Source organism: Macrosteles quadrilineatus, unplaced genomic scaffold (assembly GCF_028750875.1).
Source record: "Macrosteles quadrilineatus isolate MER2022 unplaced genomic scaffold, UCM_ALF_1.0 Scaffold_1__1_contigs__length_201487025, whole genome shotgun sequence".
NCBI lineage: Eukaryota > Metazoa > Arthropoda > Insecta > Hemiptera > Cicadellidae > Macrosteles > Macrosteles quadrilineatus.
The window spans coordinates 65,340,822-65,363,972 of record NW_026542594.1 but is presented as its reverse complement, the minus strand read 5'-3'; the positions used below and the strand labels follow the sequence as shown (position 1 = coordinate 65,363,972).

At 37.6% G+C, this 23,151-nt stretch overlaps 1 protein-coding gene across 4 annotated transcripts in view; it reads right to left on the bottom strand.

Annotated features, from left to right (window-relative positions):
* Nucleotides 1–14,338: 14,338 nt before the first annotated feature.
* LOC128983424 (putative aminopeptidase W07G4.4) overlaps nucleotides 14,339–23,151 on the bottom strand; it is a 52,282-nt gene continuing 43,469 nt past the window's right edge. For all 4 annotated transcript variants that reach the window (XM_054402707.1, XM_054402708.1, XM_054402709.1 and 1 more), the window contains 2 exons: nucleotides 21,661–21,773; nucleotides 14,339–14,463 (listed from right to left, as the gene is read on the bottom strand). In XM_054402707.1, the coding sequence (XP_054258682.1) occupies nucleotides 14,353–14,463; nucleotides 21,661–21,773 (224 nt within the window). In that variant the 3' untranslated portion in view covers nucleotides 14,339–14,352. The remainder of the gene's footprint in view (nucleotides 14,464–21,660; nucleotides 21,774–23,151) is intronic.

The window sequence follows — 23,151 nt, the reverse complement described above, 5'->3', positions numbered from 1 at the left end:
TCTGCAGGTCTCCCATTAAATACTTCTTTAATAAGGGTGTTTTCGGGTTTCCTCACAACATGGCCTACTCATCTTAAACTTCTGCTTTTGATGGTAGCCACTATGTCAGGATGTTAGTAGAGGTTTCTTAATTCTTGATTTCATTGGACTACATATATTTCTTAACGCCTAATTTTCAAAAACTATAAATTTCTTTACTGAGTTTATGGCTAGAGTAAAATTTGCTGTTCCGTTAGTAGGAACTGGTTGAATTAGTATTAGGTTTATTCTCAGATAAGTTGATTTTAAAATCTTTTTGAAACTTAGTATTTTGGACTAATAGAAAGTGTTTCCTTCCTGCTATCAGTCTGTTTTCTACTTCTACTTCATCTGTATTTTGGGGAAATTCAACTCAAATTATTTAATTTGTCTGATTGTATTGTATTGTAATTGTATTGTAGGAGGGGCGGACTCAGGGATCCAGCACGTCAACCGAAGCTTGAGCATCTCTTCTATAGATAAAAATAGGGGAAATGAAAACAAAACTATTTTTTTTTCCTTTTATTGTCTATATATAGGATATTTCTTTCAATCATACCAAGAGTTTAAATATTTTCTTATGGACATTTGTTTTAAGACTATATTAAACAAATAGAAGCATAGATAATTCTTATCAGACAATTATATAAAAATATGAAATATCACGATAATAAAGAATAACAAAACTAATGAAAAACAAAGAATGCTGAATAAAAGTGCAAAGTAAAAAAAAAGATTTGTGGTCAATGTAGTAAACAGCATTTCGCTCTCACCCTCTCTTGTTACGCTGATCCTCTGTTTCACTCACATTGCTCCGCGATCAAGTGTTACAGGAGTGATTTAAAAAGTAATAACTGTCATAATTTTTTATAAGTTTATTGGACTAAACTCAAAGATTACGTAGGCTAACTAATGCAAATAATCACTCAGTTCAATTTAATTTACATTTTACGTAAATATTTTATCATTCCTTAGAAGCTGACCTTGTTTTTTAGTGTTTTCTACAAATATTTACCGACTTATTCATAGCCACATAAAGTTGTCCGGGTCTATCTCAGTACACACATTTCAGTATTATTTTATAGTAAACAAATTTGTTCACATTACTCAAGTTTTCCTCCCTGAAGCAGCAAACCTAAATACTCATTAAATATAATATATATATAAAGCTAATAAGGATCACATACTTTCAAGAAACCTATAATCTGCACACCGATTACAGCATACTTCAATAAAAGGTTTTGGTATCAACTACCATAAATGTTTTGTACATTTTATCTGTTTGATTATTAAATTATATAAATCCTGTTTGTTATTTAGTTTAAAACTTGACATTATCTTTATTAAACTTTTCAGTTGGGCTATGCAATATGTTTCTTGGATAAAATTTGATTTGCTGCACAGCAGGGGGTAATTGATATTTATTTAATATCTTAATTTACCTGCCTTATATATGGCATTTAATGTGTTTATAATGTTAATAATTTTTTATTGCTACATTAATTTTCTGTTAATTTAGTTAAATTTATAAATGGTATTGGTACCAAGAATGGAGAGCCAAATAGATTTTTTAGGTATTGGTCTCAAGAACTAATAAAACTTCAGCATCGACACATGACTCATAATATTACATAATAGTTATACAAAATAAACTTATCACACACTTTTCAAAAACAGTTATATTTCTTTCCTATTATTAGAACTGTTTTTGAAAAGTGTGTGATAGATAAGTTTATTTTGTATAATGATGGACAAAAACATTTCAGATGCATTGTTTGACATTAATAGGGACTTCAATTTGGCAATTTCAGATAATGAACACCCAATATTAATATTTTTAGATCTTAAAAAGGCATTTGATTCAGTTGATCGATCTAAGCTTTTTCCAAATTAGAAGCAGTTGGCGTAAGGGGTAACGCACTTCAATGGTTTAATAGTTATCCGTCTTGTTCGGTATTCATATTTTTAGAGTATTTAGAAATTAATCATTATGTTAATTAAGTCACTGGTTAATTAATCATGCTAATGTGTATATAAATCACCACATTTATTGTAATATTATTTAGTCTCAGTAACAATTTATTGTAAATAGACTCCCGCTTTCAATATTCAAATGAGATTGCTAAGCCTGCTCGAATTTCCCGCCACAGTAAGGCCTATTTTCCTGTACTACATACCCATGAATCACCTGACGCCGTGTTTGCTTCAATCGCATTTCCTATTGGCCATCGAATTCCTAGACCCCTCTAAACCGCAATTGCATTTTTCAAAGTGTGAAGCCGGCGATCGGCGTCTGTCTGTCCACGGTCGGCGTCCATAACTCACGGTGTATTCCGTTTCTAGTATCTCGGGACATTAATTGCCCATTTTACCTCTTAAACGTATTTTTAGGCTATAGATTAATTATATCTGGCCTCTCTCTCCTCTATAGTACATTTAACTATATATACATTTTAATTTCCCCCTTTTGTTTGTGATTAAATTACTTAAATTGTGATCTAGTGCTTTCAGACTCTTCAAACCTCAAGACAGTGTGTGCGCGTCCGTGTATTACTTCTAGACTTTCCGTACGTTTTCACCGCGACTTCCGCGTATTAGTGAGCTCTTTGTGATTATGAACTTGGGTGCGTTGCGTACTCCAAAATTCTACAAAACAGAAGCACTCGGTCTAAGGACTCCGCCATCCGCCATCGCTCCACCATAGACGACGCCGCTGCCATACTCTCCACCTTTGGATAATTGGACTCAAGGTACAACCTTAAAGTTTTGTGTGTGTTTTAATTAGACTCTAAAACTAATCTCATTTGCCCCTCACAAGACATTTTATTCCATCTCGGGACCTCAGTGCCCTTCAAATTGCAGATTCGCCATTTTCTCTAATTTAATTATTTTTCTCTTGAACTATTAATTAGTTCTGGTCCTTCGAGTTATTAATTATTTTCATTTTTACCCATTACGCCCCCAACATTTGGTCCTTCGAGCCGGATTCATTGTCTAAAGTCCTGTGGTAATTAATTTCAGCCAATTTTCATCATCAACCATATTTTTAGCGATCTGCAATTTTCAATTTTCGCCATATTGGTAAAATATCGGCTCGCGTTCGTTCCGTTCGTGGGCGTGGTTTAGCAATCTCTCTCCACTCGCGCGTCTGCGCAGGTCACAATCATGTACAATTTGCTGTTCTCTCTAGTAGTAGACAATTTTTCCCTACTTGGCTTTTTTATCCCGAAAACGGGATTTAGTTTTAGTTGCGGGATTTAGTCGCGTGCAGACGGCCGACACTAGTAGCAGACGCATATCTCACACTCACTGTACAGCGTTTGTTGTTGTTTACATTTTCTCATTTAAGGTGTATTGTGTAATAAGGTTGATTGATATTATTAATAACCAACTATTAGGTTATTATTAGGTATTTACTATTATTCTTTGAATCAATATTGCTCTTTTGAATATCGTACTAAATAAACAATAATTTGTCATTGTTATTTAACATTGTTTATGCTTTCTGAATTTTGATTTTAAATGAAGTAAAGTTAAATTAGTTCATCTCTGTAATTTTGGTTGACAAACGTGCGATATTATATTTAAGGTAATTTTATCTTGTCAATTAACATTTTAATAAATAGTTCAAAATAACCGTTTTTACTGGTTCTTATTACTAGTGTTGTACATATAAACAAAACTGTTAGCTAGCGTATTTGTATTGTGATTCATATTTCATTGATGGTTATAATTTTATGTTCCTTTCTCATTTATTAGGGTAATAACTTACTCTTTATATTGCAATTCTTGTTTACTAAGGATTATTCTACACTGTTTCATTAATGAGGCCTACTCTCATTAAACTTATTTAGATCCATTTATTATTTTTGTAAATAACGGTGAACTTTCATGTGACTCATTCATTTGTTCTATCATATCTCTTGTTTTATTGTGCATTATTATTACCGTACTTGAATACTTTCAACTAAGCTCAATTGTTGATTTATAGTTTGAAAATCGAATTAAACCTGCCACACTCATTTAAAAATATTTTATTGCTATTTAACGTGTTGATAACTTAGTGTTTTTCACTATTTGCCTCAATTAAGCTACAAAGTAGGTGGATATATGTTTTAGATATTTATAATATTTTATCTCTATATTATTCAGCGGACAATTAATTACTACATTGTTAAGCTAATACCATTCATAGGCCTAGCTACACGCCTTTTGTGTACCCACAACTTCCATTTTCGTGTGAATACTTTCAAGTGAACACTTCACAATGCCTCCTAAAGCATCTGATTTTAAGTCCGCAATCTACACCCGTTCTACGGCGCTGATTAAATCACGTTTTGAAAAACTTAAGGCTACAGTAGATGAATTATCAACTCAAATCGACCCTCTAACACCATTACAACTTAAGAAATTATCCGCTTACGCGTTGGAAATAAAAAAGAAACGCAGTGAATTTGAAAATAACCTTCAACGTGCCTTCGTTCTGGAAGATGAAGGGATCGATGATAAGACTCTTTCCAATGATCAAGATGCTATTGAAGACATGTTCTCTCACATTCAAGCTACGATTGAAACCCTGGTTCCCTCAGAACCACCAAAAACCCCTTCCGCGTTCAGTGAATCGTTTTCTGTTTCAGAAACTCATCCAAGCTCACAAGTACGATTACCTAAACTGGACTTACAAAAATTCTCTGGCGATCCATTAACGTGGACAAGTTTTATCAATCTTTTTGACACTGCAATCCACCGTAATGCTTCATTATCCTCTGTTATGAAATTCCAGTACTTACTCTCTGTCTTAAATGGAGAGCCTCTCAATTTAATAAGGAGTTTAAATCTCACCGCTCCTAATTATCTAGTCGCCTATGAATTGTTACGTGACAGATATCACAACAATCGAAGATTGCAATCATTGCATCTTAACCAATTGTTGGACCTGCCAAACATTACGGCAACTTCACTCAAAGGTTTGCGCCAATTTGTAAACCTGTTTACGGAACACACACAAGCTCTTAAGGCATTAAATTGTGACGTTAGTGACAACAACCCCCTATTGTCCGCACTCCTTTTGCGTAAAATGGACCAGGAACTACGTAAAAAACTTGAATCGTTCCGTTCCAGTCAAACCGAAGATCCAGTTACTCATTCATTACCAGAAATTGGTGAAATAATAAAATTTCTTAACCAAGAATGTTCGCAGACAGAAGATGCTAACATACATAACATGTCATCGGCCCACAGAAGCGTTCAACCTTCACCTCACAAAACCATACCAAAAAAGGTGCATTTCCGGTCTGACGTAGGCCTAGCCATGGTAGCTACTTCGAGATCTAATGCTCCCCCCTCTCATAGCTCTCAGACTAAAAATAGTCCTGTCTATAACAAATGTTTTGTTTGTAACAAAAATGATCACAAAGTTTACACTTGTGACGTATTTCAAAATAAATCTCCTCGAGAGCGACACGCCATTGTTAAAAAACATAATCGTTGTTTTTCTTGCTTGGGTGAACATAGCTCCAAAGAATGCCGCTCTCAGTTCACTTGTCGCACATGTAAACAGCGACACCACTCTCTCTTACACCTTGGTGATAATAATCAAACCTCTCAGATGTCTTTTCGACCTCAAGGTCAAAGAACTTCCCCGACCACTTCAGGTCCATCTCACACTCAGACTGGTGATGTTAATTCACAAGCCTCTATCTCCGCCACTGTCGCGGATGTAAGCAATTATTCTGCCCAAAATAACTCATGTACGACTTCGGGTAATTATACTGTATTACTCGGCACCGCCTTGGTCAAGTTGACTTCCCCTCAGGGTATCTCTCATGTGTTTCGTGCTCTACTAGATACTGGCAGTATGTGTGATCTGCTCTCAGAACGCGCTGCGAATCTCCTGAATATAAAACGCCAGTCTTCTCAACTCAAAATATCTGGTCTTTCTCAAATGGCTTCCTGTACTAAAGGGTCAACTTACTTGAATCTTGAAACTCTCTCAGGTCGAGTAATAGCCACTGACCATCAATTCCATATTCTTGATAAGATTTCCGTCGACTTACCTCGCTCCCCTATATCACCGGAAGTGCTAACAAAAATCAAGCCCTATGTTCTAGCTGATCCTACTTTTCACTTGCCTGGTGGCATTGACGTGCTTATAGGTAGTTCTCTGCTACCCCTCCTCTGGACTCATGAAAGTTACTCCCTCGGCACGCACATGCCTCATGTGATAGGTACTCATCTTGGCTTTATTCTGATGGGTAAAGCTCCCTGTGCAACTAACTCGGAACCCGTGTCAGGTTTTGCGATCTCTCTTCTCTCTGTTAGTGATAATTCACTACACTCTTCCCTGCAACGTTTTTGGCAACAGGAGGAACCCCCTCACTTCCAGGTTAAGTCACAGGAAGAGCTTCTTTGTGATGAATACTATAAAAAATCACACTCTCGTGATCAATCAGGTCGTTATGTTGTGCGACTTCCGTTCAAGACGGACCCCTCCATTCTAGGCCAATCTAGGCCCATTGCTGAAAAGCGCTTGTTGTCTATTGAGCAGAAATTTAAAGCTCAACCCCATTTTTCACACTTGTATAAGACGTTCATGTCTGAATATCAAACTCTTGGCCATATGACAAAACTAGATTTTGTTGAAGACATACACCCACACTACTTCCTACCTCATCATGGGGTACTGAAGGACTCTAGCACGACCAATTTAAGGACAGTGTTTGACGCCAGTAGCAAAACCAGTTCCGGTCACTCCTTAAACGATATTCTTTTGACAGGACGTAAATTACAAACTGACATTTGTGACGTAATTTTGAACTTCCGCTCTCATAAAATTGTGTTTTCATGTGACATTCGGCAAATGTACCGCCAAATACAAGTGCACCCTGACGATCAAAAGTTTCCACTGATTCTGTGGCGTGACGACCCTTCAAAGGAAATCTCTACGTTTCAACTTACTACCGTCACCTACGGCATGAACAGCTCCCCCTACCTTGCTATTAAAACTTTAATGCAGTTAGCGGAAGACGAAGGTGATGCCTTCCCTCAGGCTTCTCACTCTCTACGTCATCACACCTACGTGGACGACATTATCACGGGTGCTGACTCCGTTGAGGCTGCTCTTGAACTACAGGATCAACTCATCCAACTTCTACATCGTGGTGGCTTTGAACTTCGCAAGTGGGCCTCCAACTCCTCTGCTCTTCTAGAAAAATTTCCTTCGGAACATCTAGAGACTCCAAGTTTCCTGCAAGACGCTCAGCTTCCCCAGTACTCCATCCTAGGTCTCCATTGGTCTCCTGAAGAAGACTGTTTCTGTTACGCTTTCAACCCCCCGTCTGAAAAGCTGACTAAGCGCTCCGTGCTCAGCTTTATTGCCAAACTATATGACCCCTGTGGATTTTTGTCCCCATTAATCATGGTAGCAAAATGCTTCATGCAATTACTATGGACTCAAGGTCTTGATTGGGACGACCATCTCCCTTCTGATCTCGCACATAAGTGGCATGTGTTCACTAGTAACACTAAAGACCACCTCGGTCAAATTAAGATCCCCCGAGCATTTCCGCTCACTCACTCCTCTGATATCGAGCTTCACGGTTTCTGTGATGCATCGGAATGCGGTTATGCCGCGGTAGTGTATTTCCGGTGTGAATCTAGTGACAAAACAGTCATTGTGAAACAAATATTGTCTAAGACTCGTGTTGCCCCGTTAAAAAAGGTAACTTTACCCCGCTTGGAATTGTGTGCAGCTCACCTCTTATCAAAACTAGTGCATTATTGTGAAAAACAATTTAACTCTCTTACTACGAATACCACTGTATTGTGGAGTGACTCATCTGTAGTTCTTACTTGGCTACAAACCCCTCCATACAGACTAAAGACCTTTGTGGCTAATCGTGTAGCCCAAGTGCAAGAAATCATTCCCAGTTATCAGTGGCGGCACATAAAAGGGACGGAAAACCCCGCTGATTGTGCCTCACGAGGAATTCTAGCCTCATCTCTCATTGACCATCCCTTATGGTGGACTGGCCCACCATGGTTACAGCGTCCTGCGGCCAACTGGCCCCCCTCATGTTTTTCGCCGTCTGAACTCACTCCCACGGACGAAATTAAAGAAACTCCTCTTAGTGTACTTAGTGCAACAGTCGCCCCTTCGGAATGGGACTTATTGTCTAAATATTCATCTTGGTTGAAACTAACCCGTGTGCTAGCTTATGTACTACGATTCATAAACTATTCCAGGTCTAAAAACAAACTCTCTGGACACTTAAAACTCAGTGAATTAAATCTAGCGGAAGTGACAATTTTTAAACTAGTGCAAAAACTCCATTTCAGTGCGGATATTAAATTATTGAACAAAGGCTCAATATGTTCTGCACAATTACAGAAACTCACCCCCTTCCTCGACCCTAATGGTCTCATACGCGTCGGTGGCCGATTGTCACATTGTTCGCTTGCTCATGACATACGTCACCCTATTGTTCTACCCAAGTCTCATACTGTAGTGAATTTGCTTATAGACTTTTACCACCAGGTACACTTGCACTCAGGTCCGCAACTAACTCAATCACTACTCGCCCGAAAAGTGTGGATTCTATCGGCCAGGAGCGTTATCCGCTCGCGCATATTTAAGTGTCTTGTGTGCTTTAAAAATAAACCACGAAACAAAATCCCTCTAATGGGTGATTTACCTGCTCATCGGGTCAATCCTACTCGTCCATTCTCATCTACAGGCGTAGATTACGCCGGACCATTTAGTGTTCGCGTTTGCAGTCTCAAAGCTCTTAGACAGATTAAGGTCTATTTGTGTATTTTTATCTGCATGGCTACCAAAGCTATTCATATAGAGGTAGTCACCGATCTTACTACCTCAGGCTTCATTGCCGCTCTCACACGTTTTGTGTCGAGACGCGGACTCTGTTCCGATCTGTATTCTGACTGCGGAACCAACTTTGTTGGTGCAAACTCGGAATTACGCAAGGTAATCCGTGAAACCATCCTTACACCTGATTCGCAGGACAAAATTGTTCATTTCACCACCCCCAAAGGAATTAACTTCCATTTCAACCCCCCCTCTGCACCTCATCAAGGTGGCTTATGGGAAAGTGCCGTTAAAAGTGCAAAATACCATCTGAAACGGGTAATTGGTGAAACCATTTTAACTTTAACCCAATTTCAAACTTTGTCCATTCAAGTAGAGGCAATGCTAAACTCGCGCCCTCTTACAGCTCTTAGTTCAGACCCTTCCGAAATTTCTGTGCTGACCCCTGGACATTTCCTCATCGGAGCTCCATTAGTTGCCCTGCCGGAACCTCACCTGTCTGAAGTGCCCTTCAATCGTCTTCGTCAGTGGCAGCTTGTCCAGGCTTTTCACCAGCGTATCTGGAGGCGTTGGCAGCTTGAATATCTCCACTCCCTCCAGCAGCGATCCAAGTGGACCACCCCTCATGAGAATTTGAAGACCGGAGACTTGGTGCTCATTCACTCCAATTCACCTCCACTCACCTGGCCTCTTGGACGCATCGTCTCCACTCACCCTGGCGCTGATGGAACAGTTCGAGTCGTCACAGTGAAGACAGCTTCTGGGACTTTCACACGGCCTGTTCACAAGGTCTTCCCTCTGCCATGCAATGAAGACTAAGTCCAAGAAACCTACTCTATGTACATATTAGATTTAAGTGTGGTTTACGTTTGCTCTTGTGTTTTTTAATTAATTGTCTGTTGAAGCTGTAATGCTTCAAGGGGGCCGGAATGTTCGGTATTCATATTTTTAGAGTATTTAGAAATTAATCATTATGTTAATTAAGTCACTGGTTAATTAATCATGCTAATGTGTATATAAATCACCACATTTATTGTAATATTATTTAGTCTCAGTAACAATTTATTGTAAATAGACTCCCGCTTTCAATATTCAAATGAGATTGCTAAGCCTGCTCGAATTTCCCGCCACAGTAAGGCCTATTTTCCTGTACTACATACCCATGAATCACCTGACGCCGTGTTTGCTTCAATCGCATTTCCTATTGGCCATCGAATTCCTAGACCCCTCTAAACCGCAATTGCATTTTTCAAAGTGTGAAGCCGGCGATCGGCGTCTGTCTGTCCACGGTCGGCGTCCATAACTCACGGTGTATTCCGTTTCTAGTATCTCGGGACATTAATTGCCCATTTTACCTCTTAAACGTATTTTTAGGCTATAGATTAATTATATCTGGCCTCTCTCTCCTCTATAGTACATTTAACTATATATACATTTTAATTTCCCCCTTTTGTTTGTGATTAAATTACTTAAATTGTGATCTAGTGCTTTCAGACTCTTCAAACCTCAAGACAGTGTGTGCGCGTCCGTGTATTACTTCTAGACTTTCCGTACGTTTTCACCGCGACTTCCGCGTATTAGTGAGCTCTTTGTGATTATGAACTTGGGTGCGTTGCGTACTCCAAAATTCTACAAAACAGAAGCACTCGGTCTAAGGACTCCGCCATCCGCCATCGCTCCACCATAGACGACGCCGCTGCCATACTCTCCACCTTTGGATAATTGGACTCAAGGTACAACCTTAAAGTTTTGTGTGTGTTTTAATTAGACTCTAAAACTAATCTCATTTGCCCCTCACAAGACATTTTATTCCATCTCGGGACCTCAGTGCCCTTCAAATTGCAGATTCGCCATTTTCTCTAATTTAATTATTTTTCTCTTGAACTATTAATTAGTTCTGGTCCTTCGAGTTATTAATTATTTTCATTTTTACCCATTACGCCCCCAACACGTCTCAAAGATCTCAACTTGCATCAATACTTAACACCAACAGTAATATTGAAAATGTTAACTATGGAGTGGTTCAAGGTAGTACACTTGGGCCTGTTTTATTTTTAATATATATAAATAATATTTCAAAACTTAATATTTTTGGTAAGCTTTTCTTATTTGCTGATGACACTTTAATTTTGAACAGCGGCAAAACTTGGCCTGAGGCCCGCAACAAAGCTTTGCACGACCTAATGGAAACCAAGTTGTGGTTAAACCAGAATATACTCTCTTTAAATTCATCAAAAACTAAGTTTATGCCAATTTCTTTAAGTTTAAAATCTGATTATAATCTAGAAAATCTCGTCATTCACACCTGTGGTGATTACCTCGACGCCAACTGTACATGCGAATCTATTGAAAAAGTAGAGTCATTCAAATATTTAGGAGTGGTCTTTGATTACCGTCTTAAGTGGTCTAGCCATATTCAATATTTAAACAGTAAAATTAGAAAATATATTTATGCTATCGGTCAGCTGAATCAGATTCTAAATGAAAGTGAAATGAAATTAATGTACTATGCTTTTGTTCAATCACTTTTATCCTTCGGAATCATAAGCTTTGGGGGGGGGGGGGGGGGGTTGTTCTAAAAGTATTTTAGAGCCATTAAACATAACACAAAAGTTAATATTAAAAATTGGTTTTGGGAAGTGCAGGCGTTACCCATCTGACACTCTCTTCAAGGATGTGTCAGTTTTAACGATCAGACAACTTTTCATAAAAAATGTTTTAAGTCATATTTTTAAAAATTATACCAACATTTTCTCTATAATTTCCCATACACATAATACTAGATATTCTACCCGAATTGGAATTACATCACTACAACTGTACAAATCCTTTTCATCGACCAACTCATTTTATATTGCACACGTCCTATTTCGTAACTTGCAAAACTATTTTCAAAGTGTTAATCTCTTTGACTCTCCCACTTTAAACATATTCAAACGCCGTGTCAATGAGTGGTTACTTGGTCTAGGCAGGGACGAGGCTGAGCTTATCATCACAGCTGATTACAGACACAGACGCTCCTGACACGACATGCGACCTGACCATTGTACCCTGACTCGTTATCCGTCGCCCACTTCTCCCCTATAGACACACTTTCAAAGCCGTAGAATTCCTGTCACTATTACAGTTCAATTATTTTTATTTAAACTTTTGTTCTTGTAACTCCATTTACATCATATTTCACCTCATCATATCTTCTGTCATTTATTTATTTATTGCATTTGATTATTAATGTTTATGTTTGGACGCAACTACAGTCGACGCACAGGCTCGCTGCCCATGTCGGCTTATTCCTTATAAACATGTACGCTTTTTTTTAACATAGATGTAATGTAAAGGTTAATTTTATTTTATTCTTAAATTCACTTATGATTTTTTTCTTCCTTTAAATATTTGTGTACATATTCTGTATATATACTTTGTTGGAATAAAGAAATAATTCATTCATTCAATTCATTCATTCATTCATTCATTCATTCGATTTAGCCGTTTGACAATATTATGAAGAAACAATAGGCCTATTACATAATAGGATATAAATGACTAAAGTAAACATTGGAGCATAATATTTTAGAGAGTTCTATTTTTGAATGTTGACTAAATTATGTTTTTGTTGCCAAAATCCAACTAATAAAAAAGTCCCAAACAATATTAAATTTAAATTATTATAAAAGTCACCCATCAGTCTCAATTACATTACAAAAGGTCCCTACTATTTACAGGTAAATAACAAGGTAATACATTTTCATTGGAAAGCAGTCTGCTTATTAAATCCATACCTTACAAATGTTTATTAATTTTCCCATGATCACACACTAAGTAACACTAGTTAGAGTTGAGCAGGTATCGTTGAGCCAAGGCCAGAACAGGAGAGCCTGTGGCCGGGTCAGGGAGACAGCCACTGCCTCCTGCAATGTCCCAGTGAGAGTACTTGATAGGTTGTTTGGAGTCTAGACCATGCTGTAACATACATCAAAACATTAATATAACAGGTTGTGGAGCTGAGCAAGTATCTTTAAGCCAAGGTCAACACAGGAAGGCCTGTGGCCGGGTCAGGGAGACAGCCACTGCCTCCTGCAATGTCCCAGTGAGAGTACTTGATAGGTTGTTTGGAGTCTAGACCATGCTGTAACATACATCAAAACATTAATATAACAGGTTGTGGAGCTGAGCAAGTATCTTTAAGCCAAGGTCAACACAGGAAGGCCTGTGGCCGGGTCAGGGAGACAGCCACTGCCTCCTGCAATGTCCCAGTGAGAGTACTTGATAGGTTGTTTGGAGTCTAGACCATGCTGTAACATACATCAAAACATTAATATAACAGGTTGTGGAGCTGAGCAAGTATCTTTAAGCCAAGGTCAACACAGGAAGGCCTGTGGCCGGGTCAGGGAGACAGCCACTGCCTCCTGCAATGTCCCAGTGAGAGTACTTGATAGGTTGTTTGGAGTCTAGACCATGCTGTAACATACATCAAAACATTAATATAACAGGTTGTGGAGCTGAGCAAGTATCTTTAAGCCAAGGTCAACACAGGAAGGCCTGTGGCCGGGTCAGGGAGACAGCCACTGCCTCCTGCAATGTCCCAGTGAGAGTACTTGATAGGTTGTTTGGAGTCTAGACCATGCTGTAACATACATCAAAACATTAATATAACAGGTTGTGGAGCTGAGCAAGTATCTTTAAGCCAAGGTCAACACAGGAAGGCCTGTGGCCGGGTCAGGGAGACAGCCACTGCCTCCTGCAATGTCCCAGTGAGAGTACTTGATAGGTTGTTTGGAGTCTAGACCATGCTGTAACATACATCAAAACATTAATATAACAGGTTGTGGAGCTGAGCAAGTATCTTTAAGCCAAGGTCAACACAGGAAGGCCTGTGGCAGGGTCAGGGCGACAGCCACTGCCTCCTGCAATGTCCCAGTGAGAGTACTTGATAGGTTGTTTGGAGTCTAGACCATGCTGTAACATACATCAAAAACATTAATATATCAGGTTGTGGAGCTGAGCAAGTATCTTTAAGCCAAGGCCAGAACAGGAGAGCCTGTGGCCGGGTCAGGGAGACAGCCACTGCCTCCTGCAATGTCCCAGTGAGAGTACTTGATAGGTTGTTTGAAGTCTAGACCATGCTGTAACATACATCAAAACATTAATATATCAGGTTGTGAAGCTGAGCAAGTATCTTTAAGCCAAGGTCAACACAGGAGTGCCTGTGGTAGGGTCAGGGAGACAGCCACTGCCTCCTGCAATGTCCCAGTGAGAGTACTTGATAGGTTGTTTGGAGTCTAGACCATGCTGTAACATACATCAAAACATTAATATAATAGGTTGTGGAGCTGAGCAAGTATCTTTAAGCCAAGGTCAACACAGGAAGGCCTGTGGCAGGGTCAGGGCGACAGCCACTGCCTCCTGCAATGTCCCAGTGAGAGTACTTGATAGGTTGTTTGGAGTCTAGACCATGCTGTAACATACATCAAAACATTAATATAATAGGTTGTGGAGCTGAGCAAGTATCTTTAAGCCAAGGTCAACACAGGAAGGCCTGTGGCCGGGTCAGGGAGACAGCCACTGCCTCCTGCAATGTCCCAGTGAGAGTACTTGATAGGTTGTTTGGAGTCTAGACCATGCTGTAACATACATCAAAACATTAATATAACAGGTTGTGGAGCTGAGCAAGTATCTTTAAGCCAAGGTCAACACAGGAGTGCCTGTGGTAGGGTCAGGGAGACAGCCACCTATCGATAATTGTTGGAAATTTACCACAAATATGCCAATGACTTCAGTTAACTATGTCAAGAAATAATTTTTACATTTGGACTTTACAGCACAAACATATGGTTTGAATTTAATGAAAGTTGTTGCCTAGTAACAAGATAGTTTCAGGTTTTGTGTTTTTGGGCTTAGGATTCATGTTCAAGAGTTTTTCTAATAATTTATTGTAAAATAAAGTTAGTTCTATAACTCTGTTGTGTCCTCACTTCTATTCCAGTAATAGTAAAACCCAATGTAAAAACTGGACAAATTAATGGACGAGAAGTTATGATTGTTGTTAACTGAGATTTGGTGGATTTGCCCATACAAATAACATTGTGTTTACCAGTGACACCGTTAAGTGCGGGTGGACTCGCCCATTGTTTCGCTCACGTTCACTCATCCCGAAACGCGCAGAATACTAGCTATTAACTTTGGATACTGCAAATAGGTATTTCATTTATGGGTACTTTGGTATTATACCGACCACCCTAATAATTAACATAACCTAACCTAAGGGTGGACTTTTTTTTAGGTTAGGTTAGGAAGATTTTGTTATTTAAACTAGGCCTAATTTAATCTTATTAGGAAGTTGATTTATCGGTGTGGTCAGTATAAAACCAAAATAACCGTTTATGTAAAACAATTAGGGGTCTGCGGGTCCCCGATTTTTTCGGGTCGGGTCGGGCCAGTGGAAGGCCCGAGAGACCGGGTCGGGTCAGAGATTTGTTCGTGCCAAGATCGGGTCGGGCCAAAAAAATAATTATTAGGCTATTTTTAAAGTTATAATAAGTAATTTTCAAAGAAACACTCTTATATACATTATTACAGAGGAATTAAAATGTTAAAATTAGAATTAAATATTAAGTTTGCTCACGTTTAAGAACAAAGACACAACAGAGCAATTATTGCCTTACTGTCACTAGCCAGAGCCAGTCGTCTACTGACAAAACAAAAGCCGTGACGCAACAGTGCAAAGAAAACGAAGTCAAAAGAAAGACTATTTATCCAGAGGTACCCGTTTAATTATTTATTGTTTATTCCATACCTAGTTTAAATTATATTTTAGTATTTTATTTATATAATAAATTATAAACAAAAGAAATATCTGATATAGTGTACATATCTGTATCTTGTTCTTTTATTTTCCTATTGTCCTTTTTGTCATTCAGTAACAAAACAAAACAACACTTCTGATCGTCTGGTTCGGCATTTTATGGTCACCATTTAATTTTTTAAGTATCAACAAGTCTACAAAGAGGTTAGGCCTAAATATTTTATAATTTTATGAAAGTTTTCATAAGTAAAATTATTTTTTTCTTAAGTTAGATTGAGTTTCAAAAAATATATTTCTAAGATCCAATACAATATTTACAAGACACAAACTACCATGAATTAATTTCTTTGGAAATTATCTGTAACAGTTTTATATTTTTGAATAAAGAAAATATATCTTTTTGTCTCTACTTCCTTGTTTTGTTACTTGTATTTTGTCAGCAATTGGAACAACCGGGTGGCATAATAGTGGTGGGGAAGGGGGAAGGTCTATGACCTTGAGTGTCCCTGGGCCTGGCTCGGGTTGTGTAAGATGGGAGGGGAGGGGAGGGGGAGGGTCTGTAACCTTGAGTGTCCCCGGGCCCGGCTGTGAGAGTGATTCATGGTTTTTTGTTTACATTCTACTACCCTTCCTTCCGAGAAAAAGACCCTACAGTTTCAAAAACATTGACTTACAGTATAAAAACATTGAGTTGTGTTGCTAATTAGGGCACTATAATGTCTCTGCTGTCTGCTTATGTTGCCAAATTAGCATTTAACTTTCTTTTCTCTTGATTTAATATAATTTTCTATATATTAAGAGTTCCTTTTCGGGTACCTAATAATTGTGATATTGTTTGACTTGAGTTTATGGATTTTTAATTCTTTTCATTTATTAGCTAAAGTCAGTTGTTTTAGGATTTTAATCTCTTGCAATACCTATAACTGTGTACAGTATCTATAACTGTGTATGACATGATATGCAATTTTTACAGTCTTTACTATAACTATACCATAAACAATGTATGTGTGTTATTTATTGTTTTAGAGTTTTATAGTAAATTAGTTTACACAATATCTTTTCTTCAATGAGTTCTCCACTTGTCATGTTGCTTAGTCTATTACTATTTTAGGCCCTATAAAAAATAATTCCTATGTAAAGCTGTAGGCATACTAATGCCAATAATAGATAATTCTTTATTTATGATGATGTAACTAATAATGCTATTGTAAGTGTGAGAGGAGGTTAGGAGGCAGGGAATGAATGATTCATATTGCATGGTGGAAACATAGAATTTTTATCCATGTTTGCCTCCTGGATTGAATAATAATAATAATAATAGGTTAAATACCTTGTATACGTCCTCAATCCAAGTCGTCTTTTAAAATGACTATAGTTTCGGGGCCAACAGCCCCATTGTCAAATTTTCTGTCTTGTTAATTACTGTTTATAGCATTGGTCAAAGTTGAAGTACACATATACACATACACTGACACACGAAACATTTATATTTACACGTAACATTGAAAAATTCTACTTTTTGGCCGGCCTAAACAAAAGTGATTACTGTACATCATTGTGCGGACCGGTACACTGACTGACTGATTCATGTTAGCCGATACCCTGGAGACGTTGACCTTGGCCTTGGGGGAGGGGGGTGATCAGCTGTTTGTCACTATTTCTATTGTTCAATGAATCGATGCGATCGAACAGAATGTTGGAATTGAAAGTTAGTTTTTCATTTAACACATCGTTTGGCGATTTTTTGAAAGCTTTATAAATTTCATAGCTTTCTAGGACGTTCATCACGGGGCCTTTATTGCATTTATGTAAAATTTCTAATCCTCCGAAATACTAGTTTCGGAAATACCTATCCTCCGGAATGGTTTTCTAAAAGAAAACCATTCCATAAAAAGTTCCAATGGAGGATTAGAAATTTTACATAAATGCAATAAAGGCCCCGTGATGAACGTCCTAGAAAGCTATGAAATTTATAAAGCTTTCAAAAAATCGCCAAACGATGTGTTAAATGAAAAACTAACTTTCAATTCCAACATTCTGTTCGATCGCATCGATTCATTGAACAATAGAAATAGTGACAAACAGCTGATCACCCCCCTCCCCCAAGGCCAAGGTCAACGTCTCCAGGGTATCGGCTAACACGAATCAGTCAGTCAGTGTACCGGTCCGCACAATGATGTACAGTAATCACTTTTGTTTAGGCCGGCCAAAAAGTAGAATTTTTCAATGTTACGTGTAAATATAAATGTTTCGTGTGTCAGTGTATGTGTATATGTGTACTTCAACTTTGACCAATGCTATAAACAGTAATTAACAAGACAGAAAATTTGACAATGGGGCTGTTGGCCCCGAAACTATAGTCATTTTAAAAGACGACTTGGATTGAGGACGTATACAAGGTATTTAACCTATTATTATTATAGAATTTTTATTTTCTTCTTGCTTGCAGTCTTGAAGCCACAGGCCCTAAACTTGTGATAAGGTTAATTGATTTGTTTATGATCCATTTATATTAAGTTCCATTACAAACTTGTTGTAATATAGCTGTTTAGATATTTCAACAGTTATGAAAATGGGAAAGAATGGCTTGATAAAAAAAATTATTTTCTTCTTTCTTGCAGTTGAGGCAACTCCTAAGCTGTAAATAAGTTATGAACATGAAATAATATACATTAATACAATCTTTTTCCATATGTTATTTTCAAGTAATATTATAAACACAGATAGGAGTTAAAAAAAAAAAAATCCGGTAATTAATAATTTTTGGCCCGACCCGATTTTGGCCCGAAACCCAAGGACCAAAATTATTGGCCCGACCCGACCCGACCCGAACCAAAAAAGTCTGACCCGCTGTATGTTGTTTGAAGATAAAATAAAACCAAGATAAGATCAACCCTGTTTTAATACCAATTTCCAAAACTCATCACATAAACAAAAACAAACAAAAGTCAGCTGATAAATATTACAATTAAATATGGTATTTAAAGACAGTACAACACTTCCCCCTTAAAATTAACCTGAGCTCTCTTAATTATTTTGTTGTATAACGTCCCTGTCATCGGTGTAGAACTCATGCAGCTCTCCCTTTCATTAACTCTAACTTGAGTCCTCGTAGCTCATCCAACAACCCATTACATTCTTCTAGGACTCGCTTCAACTGAATATCTACAGACCCATATTTATGTTGTAGGACACCTTCTAGTTCTTCTACAGTTTTCTGCTCTTCACCTAGTTGTTCTTGAACTTTCTTCAGAGGTTTGGTATCCTTGTGATCTTTTAACACTTGAAGATGTTTCTCAAAATCCTTGTATTTGTCCTTGGACATATCACTCTGGTACTCTACTCTAGCCTTCTTCACACTGTCCAGATGTGCTTTGGTCACCACAGCTTTGCGGAACTTCTCCTCACATTCCCTTGGATCAATACTGGCAACTTGCGTGCTGTTAACCTCCTCCATAGAGTCCTCAGAAGTACAATTTGACGATTTATAGCTGTTCTTTGAGCACAGCTGAGATCTACTATTGGTGGCAGAGCTAGCTCTATTTGGAGTGGAGTATACATCGTGGTTTTTAAAGTTATATTTGCTGTAAAGCTGGTAACTTTCTAGTTCCTTCGTCCTGATTTCTCTAGCTTCATCTCTCGCCTGTCTCTTGGTGGCCAATCGAGTCGCAGGCTCTTTGGATATCTGGTCGAGTGCCGGGTGATTAAATCCCTTCCTATCGTGGTACCGGCCTCCTGTCAATGACTTATTGTATTCCACTATGTTTCCATCCTTCTTAGTTCTGTGGTCATTCTCTTTCTGAAGCTCAATGTTGAATAGTTTCAACCATTCCCTTCCAAATACACTGTCTACATTTCCCCGAATAACGTATAGGTTGCCCACAGACATCTGATCTTTATAACAAATTTTGACTGTTGCAAAACCTACGGGGCGAATCATTTCTCCTGTATATGTCCCTAACCGTATTCTTGTTCTATTTAGAATCTTTTCTGGAAATAATTTTCGAAACAGATGTAAAGGTATTGTACTGACCGCAGCACCAGTATCCAACTCAAAATAGTTACGCTTGTCATCAATGGTGCATTCTAACATAATTTTCCTCGGCCTGTTGACAGCTTCTGGTTGATAAATACTATCACACAGTTTATATAGTTTACTACTTTTTTTCTGCCTATCTACAATGGATAACATAGACATGAATGGTACATTTTGACACTCACCCTCATCGTCATATTCATTATCTGGTGAAGCGTCGTCAGTTTGTAGCATGTTTTGCTTCTTTCTCCAACAAACTTTGCTGAGATGTCCCTTTCTGTCGCAATTCCAACAATTTATGTCTTTAGGAATTTCACAGATACTAACGTGATGGTTTCCTCCACACCTGAAACAAGCTGTAGTACCCTTTCTTCCTTGCGCATATCCAGTGTTCCTCCTTCCTTGAATCTGAAATTGTTCTTCCACTTTTGAATACAAATTTGATTCTTGGATTTTTGCAGTTTCACTTTTGATCTGTTCAAAGTTACTAGCTATTTCAATACACTGGTTAAAGTTTTATGAAAAATTTGTAAAGTTTCGCACAATTCATTGTAACTTTTATCTTCTGTGTTAGATGGGCTTAGGCTAATCCTTAGATCATGGAATACTTTAGGTGTTAACAAATTTATCAGATACTGCTTTTTCTTTACTTCTGATGTGATTTCATTTAAGTCAAAAAAATTATCTACTCTCACCATGTAGGATGTCCATGTCTCATTGTCTTCATCAAATTTATCAAAATTAGAACAAAACATTGGTTTGTTCGGTATCACTATGCGTTCCTCCTCTAGTTCCTGATGTTTTCTACCATTCTTCCTCATCCTCGTCGCCATTGTATGTTGTTTGAAGATAAAATAAAACCAAGATAAGATCAACCCTGTTTTAATACCAATTTCCAAAACTCATCACATAAACAAAAACAAACAAAAGTCAGCTGATAAATATTACAATTAAATATGGTATTTAAAGACAGTACACCCGCAGACCCCTAAAAACAATATAGCCTACCATTGACTTTGGATACTGGAAAAACTAAAAAGGCATTCTATTTATGTGATCCAAACATACCATTGACATTGGATACTGCAAGTAGACGTTCCACTTATACTAAATGGTTTTTATTACCTCGTGTCGTCAAGTGGTCTGTTGGAGTATATTTTATATTGTGTGTGTTCTACAATGGTAATGACGGATCTAACCATATCCGATAGATGACTTTATGTTTTTGTCAGACCTGATGGTGGACTCTAGAAGTCTGAAACTATAATAGTGTAGGCTACTACTACAATGGACCACTGGACGACGCAATGTAAATGTAAACCATTTAGCTTAAATTTAGCGATCTTGCGGCTACTGCAACACCATGTAATTCCATTCATGTGGATCATACCATTGCCTTTGGGTACTGCAAGAAGATTTCTCATTTATTTGAATGTGAAGTATATGTACCATTGGCTTTACATACTGCAAGTAGACATCCCATTTATGTGAAGCAGAAGTACAATTGACTTTAGATACTGTAAGGAGACATTTCATTTACGTAAACTTGATTTAGCATTGACTTATGATAGTGCAAGTATACATCCCAATTACGTTAATCAGATGTAGCATTGACTTTGGAATTAATAAAGCATTGTATTATTATACTAGCTCCGCTCAATATTGCAAGCAGACAAGTGCATTGCATACCTAGTATAAAAGGGAACGTATATTATAGTGTAACGTAAACATTTTAGTGACAGTTGAATGGAAACCAGCTGTTAGTTGAAACAAATTACATTAAAACAAACTGAAAATGATAGCGTCGGCTGCTAGACTTGAAAAAAAATTAAAACTTAATTCCTAAAAAACTGAAACGGTGGAACAACTAAAATTATTTTCAACATTTGAACATCATGAAAATTTGTCCTGTGGTTGATTTAGAATCTTGAAATAAAAAAAACCAGGTTTTAATGTATAAGATTATAAGCCACTTTGTACCTTGTCAAGTCCTGATGCCATTATGAGGAACGCTGCAGGACCCTGATGTCCTCTAGGAGTCCTGGTTGATGGCAAGTTGTTGGCTTGATGGACATCGTCACCTTCACTCTTACCTGCAAACCACATATATTACATTTATTAAAAACACAAACACAGTCTCAAACATCACTCAATATTAACTTTCCAATGAAATTTTAAATTTCGTTCAAGAAAAATAAGCGTTTTGAGCAGTTTTTGATACAACAACAAAACTACTGTTATTGGTACAGTTGAGCATCGATTATGTTTAAGACTAGTCATCCCAAATGTCGGTTTACAAAAAGGAAGAAAGTAACAAAAAAATCCAAACTGACAATTACCCGTGTTCAACTAAGAACAAGTGTTCCGCATTCTCAGGAGATAACCGGTGTTGTTAAGACTAAAAGATATTTTTACGGGTGGACGCAATCACATTGTTACCAAATGTTTCAGATTTTGACACGATAAATTGACAAGACACCAGATACTGCTCTTAACAATTCATCAATTAATTTATGTAACGTTTTTGTATCAACAATTATTTTATTTCATATAATTTGAAATCTAATTAAGTAATAATTTATAGTTATTGAAAAAGAGCCAATTAAAAATAAAAAAAATCATAACTAATTTTGGATACAGAAATTGGACTGTCACATATTAATACTGATAATTGAGGCAGTATCTAGAGGTGCAAAGTGAAACCCAACAACTTTTGTTTATTACTGGCCATATAATGTAACCTACAAATTCAACCTGCTTTGGACACTATAAAAGTATTTTGAAGTAAAATGATTGAATTAACACGCTCGCTAACGCATTAGTACAACATTTTTCATTCATATAGATCAGCAACGCACATATGCGACGGCCGGTTTCTACCTATAGACTGCCGTCGCATATATGCGTCAGTGTTCCAATAGAATTTTACATTTCTGCTGCCATTATTATGTATAACTATAGGTGCCTGCCACAAACCGCCATGGAATTAGTAGCGCAAGAAATATTTATATTTGTTAAAAAGGAAAAAAATGTAAATTTTATTTGTTAAATTTTTGTGAATCAATTGGACCTCGCCGACAAGTTTTGCAAACTTGGCGAGGCCAAGATTTTGTATTATCACAAATAAATATATATATATATATATTTTCAACCGAATTAACCTCTGAATTTAAGCAACTACAATATCCTTTGTGTCTTGCTTTCGCAATCACCATTATAAGGCACTAGGGCAATCCCCTGACTATCGTCGGTTTAAATGTAGAAAAAACATGCTTTTCACACAGACAGATATATTTTGTTAGCGCAGCAACGCACGCCAGGTAACTGCTAGTATATATAAATTTGAACGGATGGTGTTTTTGGTCTCTAGGGGCCTCAAAACGAAAAAGTAAATCGGTCCCGGGTCCAGGTTTTACCATGAGTACTACAGTAATAGCTTATTCCACATATAACAGGTTTTTGCCCGTGGTC